Source organism: Neltuma alba, unplaced genomic scaffold (assembly GCF_004799145.2).
Source record: "Neltuma alba isolate B1F8T4 unplaced genomic scaffold, ASM479914v2 tig00013508_pilon, whole genome shotgun sequence".
Classification (NCBI taxonomy): Eukaryota; Viridiplantae; Streptophyta; class Magnoliopsida; order Fabales; family Fabaceae; genus Neltuma; species Neltuma alba.
Genome location: NW_021637731.1, coordinates 20,105 through 34,534, shown reverse-complemented (window position 1 = coordinate 34,534; position 14,430 = coordinate 20,105). Strand labels below are relative to the sequence as shown.

At 36.5% G+C, this 14,430-nt stretch overlaps 1 protein-coding gene across 1 annotated transcript; it reads left to right on the top strand.

The window, feature by feature from the left end:
- The first annotated feature begins 7,976 nt into the window (after positions 1-7,976).
- LOC114737882 (TORTIFOLIA1-like protein 3) lies at positions 7,977-11,217 on the top strand. Its single transcript, XM_028925870.1, has 4 exons — positions 7,977-8,912; positions 9,038-9,146; positions 9,404-9,969; positions 10,146-11,217. Exons 1-4 carry the CDS (start codon positions 8,121-8,123, stop codon positions 10,539-10,541), a joined length of 1,863 nt encoding a protein of 620 aa, XP_028781703.1. The 5' UTR covers positions 7,977-8,120; the 3' UTR covers positions 10,542-11,217.
- The last annotated feature ends 3,213 nt before the right edge of the window (positions 11,218-14,430 follow it).

Below are 14,430 nucleotides of genomic sequence, written 5' to 3'. Positions count from 1 at the left end.
AGCGAGATGCTCATTGTTTGTTCTTATCATCTTATGCCAATAACGTCAAAAGAAATCGCCTTTCGCAGAATATATTAGGTCTCCGGCGAATTTTTGCGTCCAACTTTCCTTCTTTGTCTGTCTGTCTTCTGGATCTATGCCTGAAAGTTGCAGAGTCCCAGTTATGCGAGTCGTTATTCGTTAATAAAACTTGCAATTATCCGGTGAGCTCTGGCATGAAAGTGAATTCATGTAAAACGCGAGTGCATTTCTCAGAGAATGTTCACAATAACAGGCAGGAAGAGAAGAGCATGGCACTGGAATCGTGGACTTGGGAAAGTATCTGGGAGTCCCACCATGCGGACAAAGGCTATGAAGTTAAAAAGAGACTGCCAGAGAAAGAAGTATGCAAAAGCAAGAAGCAAGGTCCCGTAAGCTTCACAAGTGTCATAGGATCTATAAGTTTAATGGGCTCTCCTACCTATTAGGCTAGTTTTTTGGGATTGGACTTTTCTTTTAGACTTATACTGATCATATCAGTGCTTTTATTGAGAGTTAGCCAATCAGAGAGGGCTATTTGAAGACGGTTTTGACTGATAAGAAGACCGAGTAAAATGCCATAGGGTGGAATTAAAGACATTGGCTCTCGAGAAAGGTATTCTATTATGAGAACCACATTGGAAAGTTTCACAAGTATTGTAGGGTTTATAAATTCAACAAGTTCTCTCTTCTAATAGGTCAATCTTTTGTGTCTAGATATTCTCTTTTTGGCTCATGCTCATCCCACATGCTAAGGCCCTAAAGCCATGCACATGTGATGAAGTTGGGATGGAATCTCATAAAGAAACCAGATGACTTTTCGGTTAAAGTAGTTCAAGAAAAATACAAACGGGGGCAACAACCTCATTCCTAGTATCTAGCAAGAATGCCAAAAAAAAAAATCATTAGTGATGGAATTTCATCGCTAAACTGATTTATCGACGGAATTTTACTGTTAATTTGTCTTCTGTTTTTTTCCGTAGTAAATGAACTGTAGAAATGGGAGATTGACCAAGGGATTCAATGGAAAGGAGTTCTGAGACGCTGCAAGTCTTTCATGTGCTAGGTGCCCCAGTCATATTGAGAATATTCTTCCATGTATGTGCTTCGCGAACCTTGGCATGAAATGCGATAAACGTCGTATGTTCTCCAACATACATGGACTTAATCAATCAGATGGTTGGGATGGAACTTGCACTTGTCTAGGAATAAAATTGAAGCATCCTAAGTGCAGCTCCCTCTTTACGGTAACCAGCTGGTCTGGTATGATTGGAAACTTAGAAACACAAGTATCTTTAGAGGGAAAGCAAACCACTATAATGAAACTGTTTGAGACCTGATCTTTTACAATTCTGAATACAGCTTGGTGCCAAGTTTGGAAAAACACAGCCGGGATCAATTGGAATGGGCAAGTGCATCACCAGGACAAAGGCACAAAAACTAGCTGGATGGATGCCTTGGTCAATGTGCATCTTGCCAAAATATTTCCAGCTCAGGAATTTTTAACTCACGGACTTACGGATATTTGACCATTTACTTGAACGATCTTATAAAAAGAGAAAAAACCTGATTCAAAACTAGAAGGACAGATAAATTATTTTTTTTTCTTAATAAAGATACCATATATAGGTAGACTATCTAGTCTTGATTGTACCTTTCTTTTACATGTCGACTGGAAAAAAAAACAGATATTTTTATTATCAGTGGATAAAATTTCAGGTTGAGATCCCCTTTTTTTCCCCTGAAAAAAAAAAGAAAAAACAAAAAGGAGTCCAAAGCAAGACCGGAATGGTATATATCGTACGCATGGATGCTTCCATGTATTATAATTTCAGCCCCTTGCACCGGCCAATATACCATTTAGGGCGAGACACGTGTATCCATGGCATGACATGTAGGAATCTCACCATATACACAAAATAAAATAAAATAAAAGGACAAATGAGCGACAATTATATTATATGGCGTGTGCTTTTGAGGTCCATCATACTCCAATACTCGATGCCATGATGACTTGTAATCGCATCCACTATGCACTCCATTCTTTCTTTAATTTCAAGTTTTTAATAATATACCTCCATCCTAATTATAATAACTAGTTGAGTAATTTGAAGAAGTTAAATTAGTTATTTGTATACGTTGTCTTTCTTAAAACATTCTTACTAATTAAATGTATTAGCTATAACCACTATTGTTAGAAGGACTATCTTGAAAAAAAATGCATCAATATAAGAGACAAAGTAGACTGGGGTCTTATATTTAGGACCAAAATAAAAGTTAAACAATGTCTTATATTAAAGACCGGAAGTAGTATAAGATTTCATTTGACTTTTATTTTAGTCCTAATTATAAGATCCAATCCACTTTGTCTCTCATATTTATATATATTTCAAAATAGTCCCTCTAATAATGACAGTTCTGACCAATAAACTTAATTAGCAAGGATATTTTAGAAAAAACAACACCTATTTATTACAAATAACTAACTTAACTTGTTTTCTTAATCTCCTCAAATTAGTCAACATCTCTTATAATTAGGATCGGATGTACTATTTATGATAAGGAACCCAATAACAATGGCCTGACTTTAATATTTCGTAAAAGATGTGGTATAAAATTAAATAGAAGCAATATGATCCCTACCATTAAAACAGAGCAAACCCCATTAACTAATGTTATATGGGGCTTACCCACACACCTATACTTGCTTTTAACAATGGAGGTGACGTTGCAATGTTTTTGAAGCTGGAGGATAAAATCATACTCGTATCATTTAATAGTTTAAGAACCTCAATGCTCCTGCTCGAAAAAATTTGAGTCTAGACAATGGCCTTCGTAGTGTATGTCAGCTTTCAAACAATCTGTGTCGTTAATAATTTATAAATAATCTGATTTTTTTTATAAATTTTATCATATATACATTTTACTACCTCTAATTCTTAATATAAAACTTAACTGACTAATTTAAAAATATTAAAAATTTTATTAAATTACTTAATTAGAGTATAGTAGTATGTTATATAATTTCTCTAAAATACTTATTTGTATTATTAAATTATATATCAATCTATAAGTAAGACAAATTAGTTGGGGGGAAAACGATAAACATAAATACTTTAAAGTAATATAGTAACTTTCTCAATTCTCTCAATTAATTAATTAGGCATTATATTAAGGATAAGAGGTAGTAATATATTAAATTACTAATGAGTAATTTAACCATGAAATTGTAACTTTAAAGCATTTGTTTATTGATTAAAATTTAAAATCCACACTTTCATTTTTCATTGGGACTATCTGGGATAGAGTTTGAAATTACTTATAAGTACATTTTACATAAACTAAAATAAAACTCTTGTCATATATTTATCTCATGTTCCGTAAATCACAATCAATAAATGAGTCCATTCACCCTGCCCATTTAAGAATGAAATTATAGTAACATATTTATCTCATGTTCCGTAAAGCACGGTCTTAATAAATGAATATTTGGAAATGGACTCAATATTTCTCTGGGCCCATTTAAGAATGAAATTATAGATCTTCCTATTTAGAAACTTAGGAGTAATTTTATACATATGAGCGCTGCAAACGAAGCATCCAAATCCAACAAGAAAAATGGTCGTCATCCACGCCAAGGGATTGGGGAAAATTTTAAGAGTTAGATTTGGTGTTACTCTTGGTTTAATTAAGTGACAAACAATGTTATCCAATAATTCAGACGAATATATGAAAATGAGAGCACAAATTTTAAGCCGAGAGTTTGGTGCCACTGGATCTAAGAGTCATCAGCAGAGAGTAAATGACCCTTAAATCATATTTAATTTCTGAAATTTGACCTTGGAATAGTTTTTGTCCATAGAACCTTATCTAAAAGACTAAAAATCTTTACGTGTATTAAAAAATGAAGTTAAATACGAGGAATCAAAACTATTGGTTTTAAATTTTAGGAATCAAATTCAATTTAAGAAACTCAAAATGTTAGTAATTTTCACCTAAATACCAAACAGCCAGTGTATTTAAATAATACTCCCACCGTTCCTTATTATAAGAGACATTTGATACTTATGGCATGTTCCTATATATAAGAGACACTTAAAAGTTGTCTCTATTTTTTTGTATTGATTTCTTATTTTATCCCTATTTATTTTGTCTCCAACTCATACTCTCTCCCCCTCCCACTTCTCTTTCTTTTAATAATTTAATTATTCTCTCTCATACTCTCTCTCCTTATTAATGGGGGCATTGTTGGAAAAAACATTATACTTTTTACATATTAATTGTCCTTAACTAATTTTAACTGTTTTTTTGATCAACGTGATTTAGTTATTAGTCTCTTATAATAAGGAACGGAGGGGTACTACCTTGGGCCTTAAGTGAATATTATATTTAGGAGAAAGTGGCATGAACACCAATTGCCAATTGAAATGATATGCGTATGAAAAATTCAGACCATTTGTTTTGAACGAGGATAAGTGATGTTTGGAACATGTGGGTCATTTCTAAATTGTAACCATATTACACCTTGGGGCACATGGCAGATGCCGCATTGGAAAGGTAAGTTGAACATGAATCACGCACCGACATCCTCATTGTCTCCGTTCTTCCTTGGCTCTTCCATGGCCATTCGGCCATTCCTCCCTCTGTCTCCCCCTGGTGTCCCCCTCATCTGCTATGCCACGTGTCCCCCCTTCTCTTGTTCATTATCGTATCCATAATTTGTTCCTTTTTGCATTTTTATGCCTCTCAGCTCTTCTTTTGTTTGGTCATACTTTTTTATTCTATTTATAAGTAATTTTTAGAAAAAATGGCACAAAAGAATCATCAAAATAAAAAAAATTATAAATACGAACCCATAACAATATTAGTATGAGTTTTACTAATAATTTTATGAACAGGTCCCTGTGTGTAATTTTTTCATTTCGGCGATCTTTTTTTGTCATTTTTCCTAATTTTGAATATATTTGTCAAAACAAGAAAATTTAAATATTATTAATTTTGCTTTAAAATCTAGCATTCTTTTAATTTTATTCTTATTTAATACATATACAAGAAAAAATAACAATATAAAACACACAATAATAAGGAAAGAATGAAATAATAGATTAATATTAAAAATTTAATAACGTGATTTATAAACATACAGCATAAAAAAACTTTCTTCATCCAACTTTTAAATAAAAATGGTATTCTTTCAGTCCTGAATATAACACCTATTTTGTGGTATAATAAATCACAAAACGGATCCAAGGAGTAGTAAACAGTAAGTATTACTTATTTATTTAATGGTTAATCTATATAATCATGGTTGGATGCCCTCAATTGACCTATCACCTCTCTATATTTAACAAGGGGGATGAATCTGTATAGGTAGAAAGACCGCCGCAACCTCAGATGAGAAAGCAAATTGTATCTGGCCGGGAAAAAAATAAAATAAGAGCAAATTGCAAGTTGTGCTTAACATCCATATTGCCGTATGATTCTCATAGTCACATTAATGATTTAAGATTGAAAACAATGCCCATTATTCCATCTTAATGAGCTGAAAAGTCTCAAAATAGACATTTCTTCCCCTTTTTTAATTTAATATTAAAGGCAAACCATGTTTCCGATTTATTCCTTTTATTCCCTTTCATACAATTAAATTAAAACATTAAAAGAATAGCCCATCAAGTATGATCCTCGGATCTAGCCTCGTATGGCAAGTACGTAAAAGTTGTCCTTTTTTATTAAAATAGGATTATTGTTTTTTATTTTACAAGATATTAAATGAAAATTGATCATCACGCTATTTTTTCTTATTTTTTGTTAGTTATGAAAATAAAAATCAAATAAGTCCGTAATTTTTTTAATCTCAAACCTTTATTATTGTGTTTTTAAACTAGTCTCATAAATTGCACATATTAGTAGGAGTTAGTTATAAGACTCTTACATTTAACATGGAGGAAGTATTTTATTTTATTTATTTTATTTCATTTCATTTGTTTTGCAAATGGAGGGGGTAGATGTTGTGGATTTATTAAATTGTGGATAGAATAATAATGTAGGGCCAGTGTCACGTGGCACATCCTAATAACATTTAACCGTTCCCACTTACCCCGCCATCCCCCATCATTATTCCTTCCTCCCATGCCTTCCAATTCCATCATTCTCCTCTCCCTCTAATCATATTTCTCATCCTATTCCTCCCTTGAATCTTGCTGAATTTTTAATCCCCCCAAATTGTTCCCTAGTCTCGGCCCTAAAATATTCAATAAATTCAATTCCGTCTGAAACTCGCGACGGCCCATATCATACCACGGCATATTTTATATGCTCCTGCGCTATTAAATATACAAAATAAATTTTGCATTTAAGATAAAAGGATTATTATATACTACCTCTAGTCCTTAATATAAGATTTTATTTGAATTTTATTTTGATCTTAAATATAAGATCATAATTCACTTTGTTTCTCATATTTATATTTTTTTCCTTCAAAGTAGCTCTTCTAACAATGATAGTTCTAGTCAATACACTTAGTTATCAAGGATATTTTAGGAAGACAACACCTATTTAGAAAAAATAACTAACTCAACTTACATTCTTAATTTCCTCAAATTAATCAACTGACTCTTATAATTAAGATCGGAAAGTAGTATTTCAGGTAAGAAGTCGCTTCCTCCCCGCCTTCCACAGTGTGACTGAATCCAATCCCATTAAATAAAAGCAACTACCAAAAAGTTAACACGCGGCTATACTTCAATGCCGCCTCCTTTGCTTGCTCTCCCAAAAATCTACCCTCCTTCCTTCAACCGCACCCTATTTCTTTCACAAGGCCCTCCTTCAACTCTTCCCTTCTCTCCCTCCCCCAAGTTAGTGCTCCCCATCACCATGCTCACTTTTTCTTTTTATGAAAAGGGGGGAAAAAAACACTTCTATGGTACTAAATTACAAGGGCATGGGCAATTATTTTTTTAACCGTGCGGTCCGTGAATTGCTGTTTCTAATACTCATAATACTCTCTTCCTCTTCCGGTCTTAATATAAGACCCATTTAATTAATTTGATTAGATTAAAAAAGTTAGGTAAGTTAGTTAATTATAAAAAAAGTGACACATTTTCCTTAAAACACCATAATCATCTTTCTTAATATCCCTTCCCCTCTTCTACTTGATTATGGTTGAGGAGTATCCATAGGTAATTTAGAGAAACTGATAAATATGAGAAATGGGTCTTATATTTAGGACCAAAACCGACTCAAGAATTGGGTCCTATATTAAGGACCGAAGGAGTATAAGATCTATTTAGCTAATTTGGTTAGATAAAAAAAGTTAGGTAAGTTAGTTAATTATAAAACATAGCATGTTTTTCCTAAAACACCATAATTATCTTCCTTAATATGCTCCCTCCTTCTTTTACTAGATTATGGTTGAAGGAGTATCAATAGGGATAATTTAAAAAAATGATAAATATAAGAAATAGATTTTATATTTAAGACCAAAATCAACTTGACAATTAGGTCCTATATTAATGATCAAAGGAGTATATCCTATTCTTCTTATCTTAAATATAGGACTTATTTTATAATGGATCTAATGATCAGACGAGTATACTACTCTGCTTGATCCAATCATTAAGGCACCGTTTTCATGTAAAAATACCGACTCCACTATATAAATCACATACGGAGATGCCCAGAAAAAAGTACACAACATGAGCAGGAGCATTTCAAGGCCACAGCGGATAGCTAGCCTTGTCCCCACAAGCAAACGACAATGTACCTCCCAGTATAACCACGGCAAACCTCCCGTCGTTTTAGCTTCCCTGCCTCACATTATCCAACATACGACTCGTCGTTGGCTTCCCTGTCGCCTTCCCTCACATCGTTATCAACTACCGTCTCTCCCGAGCTGCTCTGCTTCCTTTGCACATCTTCACACAATAAAGCCGGCACCTTATTTTTCCCACCAAATGTGAGAAACTACCTCAACAATTCACTCAACATTAAATTCCGGTACCGGCTCTCCGGTGATGTTGCCGGAAATACCAGCTGCTCCACCGCCTGTTTCCTAATTTCTCCTTACCGGGATTTGATCTCCGGCCCTCATTATCTTAATCACTATGCCTCGGTCGTCAAACCCGTCCCTGAACCTGAAACAACGGGTTTTCGCTTGCCTCACTAAGCTTTCCGACCGAGACACACAGTTGCTCGCTGCTGCCGAGCTTGAGTCCATCGCTCGGAACCTCGATCCGAACTCTCTGTCGGTTTTTCTCTCCAGCATACATTCCACCGATGCGTCGGATAAACCTGCCGTTCGGAGACAATGCGTGCGAGTCTTGGAGGTACTGTGTGAGACGCATGGAAATTCGCTCTCTCCTTATCTTTCAAAAATTCTTGGCAATATAATTCGTCGGTTCCGTGACCCCGATTCGTCGGTCCGATCCGCTTGTGTGAATTCCGTTTTGGCATTGTCGACTCACGTCACGAAGCAACCGTTTTCCTCTTTTCTAAAACCGTTAGCGGAGGCCCTGTTCACCGAGCAGGACCATAATTCGCAGATGGCTGCGGCGCTTTGTTTGGCTTCTGCCATTGATGCCGTTCCGGATCCGGAGCCGGCGAGATTGATGAAGCTCTTGCCCAGGTTCGAGAAGTTACTGAAGTGCGAGGGATTTAAGGCAAAGCCGGCGCTGTTGACGCTGATCGGAAGCGTTATTGAGGTTGGTGCGGCATCGAGTCCTGGGGCTTTGATAAACTTGGTTCCTTGCATGGTGGAATTCTTGAGTAACAAAGATTGGGCTGCAAGGAAGGCTGCGGCCGAGGCGTTGATGAAGTTGGCAACAGTGGAAAGGGAAATATTATCCGAATACAAGGAGAGATATCTGAAAGTTTTCGAGAATCGACGATTTGATAAGGTTTTAAAATGCGACATTGACATTTCTTCTTTGTTCCTCTGATCATAACTCTGATTTTCCCCTTGTGGTTTGGTTAATTTATGGTAACTTGAAAGTGCATTGAGTCTATGCCTTGTTTGATTCAGGTGAAGGTTGTTCGGGAAGTCCTGAATCAGATGCTGGAAGCGTGGAAGCAGATACCTGATCTTTCCGATGAATTTTCTCCACCTCCTCAATCACAAGCTTCTTCCAAAGGTATTACTTTATTCATCTACCATTTGCTTATTATGGCCGTTGAAATAGATGGAAACTCAGTTTATTCTTTGGTTGCTGTTGAGCTTTTAAAGGCGGAAATGATGATCATTAATTACTCTACGTAGTGATCTGAATCTGATCTTACATTAAATCAAATAGTATGTTTAACCTGGAATTCACTGAGGTCGTCAATTTGCCTTTGGCTATTGATTGCTATTTGCTTATCTATTCTTGGGTGCGGGCTGCCTTTGATTCAGAGAATGCAAGTGATGGGCGCTATCCACCAGTCGTGCAGAGTTCATGCGCTCCTGGTTCTGTAGTGTCTCAATTTCGGAAAAAATCCGTTTCAATTAGCAGATCTACCCCCCCGGCCAGTTATACTGCTAGCAAAACTAAGAAGATTAGTCCCTTGAGTAGTAACAAGAGAATGAACCCAAATGTGCCCCGAAAGCCGAACCATAAGAATTGGGATGTTCAAATAACTGTGCCGGACGCTCCCTCTGCGGCTTACCGGGGTGATTCTGCAGACAGGGACGAGTTTATCATGGAAAGAAGCAAAAAAGAGAAGACACGGTTTTCAAAGCCAGAAATGAGAAGGGCTCTTTTTGGTAAAAACACTGATGAAAAATTTCACAAGTTTGGTGGGTCCAAAAATGGATCTCGTGTGGTTCCCTGCCATGAAGACAGTGAAGATTCTGTTGCTGTTAGTAATGTCGCCAAAGATCAAAACAAGAATGACAAAGAGTGCGAAGATTTATCTTTGATCCGCAACCAGTTATCTGAAATTGAAAAGCAGCAATCGAGTTTGCTTGATCTTCTGCAGGTTTGTCACCAATGCTTGATCACCGAATTCCTACCATAAATTTTTTCTGTGTACTTGGCTTCAACTGTGCAAGTCTTTTGTGAGAAGGCTGGTTAATAGTAATATAACATTTGCACTTATGCTGTATAGTTTGATGAAGAATATTTCTCAAAGTGTTTTCTGTGTTCTTCATACAGAGATTCATTGGAAGCTCACAAAACGGAATGCAATCTCTGGAGACTCGTGTGCATGGCCTCGAGTTGGCATTAGATGAGATCTCTTATGATTTAGCTGTATCAAGTGGAAGGATGACCAATGCTGATGCTCCCGGGAGGACTTGTTGCTTGCTGTCTGGTGCAGAATTTTTAAGCTCCAAGTTCTGGAGGAAATCACAGGGCCGGTATTCATCCTCCTCGATCTCTAGATCTGCAGGCACTCCATCACTAGCTGCCATGCACTACGGAGCTGACAAGCATGGCAGTACTGAAAGAAATCACAGATTAAGGTTCCGTGGTGATCGAGGTTTCATCACTAATCCTCTGGCAGAGGTTCATCTGAACTCAAGAGAGACATCAAATATTGCACATGAGTAAAACCAGCTGAAACAATAGGTTCACTTACCACTTCATGAAGCTTCTATTTCTTCAAGCCTCCTCTTCTGTAGCCGCTAGATGAGGCCCATTTAGTCTTTAGGCACTATCGCCCATCGATTACAGACTTGCGAATGAGATTAGCAACGCCAGTTAATGCAACTCTTTTACACATGCGGTATAATTATTCTGCACTGCTATCTGTTTTTGGCAGAAATGCTACGCGATCTGGATCCCTATTTAGATCTTTTGATTCCGAATCAGCTTGTTGGAAGATCCCTTGATCAAGGAGACGCGATAATGATCTTTATGAGGTTATTGTGAAGTATCATCAAGAGCAATACTTGGCGTCGATTCACTGTTGAAGGGGTCTGGGAACTAGTACATAAATTCACGTTACTGCAAAATTTCCTGAGTATTCGTTGTTGATCATTGATTCTTGGACAGGGCAGATTGGATGGAGCTTGCCGCCAGATACCCGCTTTCAGAGTTCAGAGAGGGTTGATGAGTCTAGTATACAGGGTTGGCAGGCTGCTTAACCCTTTTTTTTTTTTTGGGGCTTTTTTATGATTAATATTTAATATTTAATTGCCAGATTATATTCCGGTTATGTTAAAAATGTTAACTAGGACTGCACCTATACAATTTCGTAATTTGATAGCAATGCCTGTTCTCTTCCTCTTCCCTCCTTCCTGAACCTTGTTTTAAATCGAGCATTCAAGATTAGAGTTCCAGAATGCTGAGTTGAAACTGTGGCGGGCCACCGACTTCGGCTTCTAGGTTGTACTTAGAGACAAGGCCATCTTTCCAAATCTTATTTCGTAGCTAGTCGCCTGCAGAATAAAACATACGGAGCTCTAGTTTATTTAGGCGACTATATCATCGAGTCTCGAAGCTGGAAGGGTGACGAATCTGACCTTACCCTTGAAAAGCCGAAAACAAGTTTTATTTTTCTCGTCAATTTATATCTAATAAATTTGACACCACGCTAAATCATAAGTACTAATAGTATTTATATATTCAACATAATATATATTAAAAATCTATCTATTTATTCATTAAAGTTCCTTCTTCTAATTCCAATCTTCACTGAATGACTCAACACCAAAGAACCGTGCATTATTTTCTAGTTTCCTATACTTTCAAGTCGACTCGCCTTCATAACAAAAGGAAAAAAAACATTAGAAAAGGATGAAATGGTTAGCCGGTGACTTTCATGCCTGAAAACAGAGGCATAAAAAGCGCAGTTACGTCACAATATCTTTTCATTCCTTGGCGACGCACAAGGCACAATGCAAAATGCTTATGATGCTGCTGGATGGTGAACATAAATAAGTTAAACCACATTTCATAGCTATTCATTCATCCCTTACAGGAGTATTTGAAACTTCTTTCCTAGCCCATATTTGATATTTCTCAACTGAGGGCCGCCCTTATCCCAAACAACTTGTCTTAAAAGACAGGAACGGATTATTGAAACGTAAATGAATCTAAAAAACTCATCAAAACGGCAGGCTAATGATCCCAAATAAGATTCCTTATATCCGTAATACAACTCTTGAGTTTCACTTTTCGTATGATGTCCAAATTCCAAAAGGAGGCTTTACAGAAAGTCTTCAGACGTCAAATGCAAGGCATATATAGATAAAGAGGACTCGGTCTACTTGCAAACTTTCAAAGCCACTCAAGCCATTATGACTTTCCCACAGAGCATTAATTATTGCCTCATCGTTTGGATTTTTTCAAAAAGCAAGCATTATATTTCTACACAGTTTTAAGCATAACAAGCAGATAGATGACTGAAAATATGAGATCGAGTCATGAAGCTTGGCTCTGATCATTAGAGTCTTGCGGTTCAAGTTTCTGCAGGAAAACAATAATGTTAGGTTAAAGAGGTGCATGCCGAAAGGTAATTTGACAATGGCAACGTGATAGCACATCAAAATCCATGATATTTTGGCAGCAATTGATAGAAACAACCGAACCAAGTTGATAGCGTGACGCGACCCAGAATAGCAATATTTCTACTGAAAAAACCATTACTAAGTCATACAAGAGACACATACTTGCAAAGTGGGACACAAAATCATAGGCAGTGTCCATCATACAAGGGAACAAAATTCGAGAGTTCAAGGACTCCGCTCAATTGAGTACACTAGGGGATGAACAAACTGAAAGGCAGCAACAAACCATGTACACAGTCCCCAAATTTCAAAGTCGATTGCTTGGAACCTTGGAGACTACAGTAATCAAGGTCCAATAAGAACATGATTCAGATCTCAAACTCCAATCAAACATAAGCTTATTTAACACCTTCATTTGAAACTTAAATGATGAACTGAAGATAAATTTGTCTCCAAACTCCAAATCCACAACCTATACCGTTGTTACTCCTCTCTAACCCTTCAGACATGAAAGACATAAGCCAACAGCACAGAGTTATTCCACTTAATCATCTCTAGTTCATGCAGATAGTATAATATATGTAAACAGAAACCTTCCGGTTGTCAACCATCCTCCATTTCTCCCAAAAGAAACAAAAAGAAATTTTGATGTCTAAATTGAACTAGAAGCAACAGATGTCTAAATTGACCTAGAAGCAACAGAGGGCAGAGAAAAGGGGTTGTTAAAGAAATTTATAAGAGCAAAAGCAAACAAGAGGACAGACCAACATAAAGGGAAGGAAAGGAAGGTTTACAATGTTGTCAACCAAAAAGCTCTCAGATTGCAAGAAATGAAATATGAACTCTGGAGAGGAGGCACTGGGGCGTGAACTCCTGTCCCTTCACACCCCTTCGAAAATCCCCCATCATGAAAGCTACCTAAACTTTACACCTTTCTCCTTGCACCAGACAAGTATGAAATAATCATCGTTTTCAATAAACATATAAAAGGCCGTCCACATGAAATACAAGATTCGGAACATGGGGACTGCAAACCAACATCTTGGCAAAATGATCTTTACAAGTACCACAGCTTATCAACCAGAAAGCTTCAGCACTTTTCCTACTTTAAAACATGACATCAAAGGTTCTATTCCATAGTTCAATTAGAAGACTCGACTTCTGCAGCAAGAATAGAAATGATCATTTTCGAATTAAAAAAACTGAGTTCATTTACTGCATGTATCATCATGTCAATTAACCAACCTGATTTTAAAAGCATCGACAATCTGCATCGCCATCATAAAAGACATTTACTTTATTATGCTTCTTTACGCCTAAAATTAGACGCCCCCTACGCCTGAAACTAATCTTGTTAGACTATAGACTATTGTCATAATCCCTCGTCCACAGGTTAACACTATTTTATTATCACTGGAAAATGAAAAGAAACTGTACAGTTGTAGATATAGCCCAGAAGTAAAGAAAGATAGTACAAGAAAGAGGAGACGGAGATAAAGTACCGATTGAGCATTGTGCCAAGCAAGGCCTCGATAAACATTAACAGAGAAAGTGGCGGTGAGGTAAATGGTAGCAAGTCCAAGACCCGCCGTGAATGCCTTGAATGCATAATCTCCGACCTTACTCGCTACTCCCATGCTCTCTTTTCCCTTTCGTCTCTTGATGTTTTCCAATTAATCTCACTCTATCTGTGATCGCCGGTGAACCTCGAGTTCGCCGATTTAGGGTTTCTGCCGAAATATTAGCGTTTTATTATAATATTATATTATTATTTTTTCCGACTTTTTTTTTTTGGCAAACCCGACCTATGTTATTGATAATATAGTTAATGCCATTTTCACTTTTAGAAAATTTTAGTTAATGGATTGGCCCACAAAATTATTTTATAGTGTTGAATAATGATCTGAACAAACATATCATAAGTCAGTTTGTAAATTTATGAGCTATTTGTAATAGTTTTTTACCAATCTAACTTATGGATTAAAAGT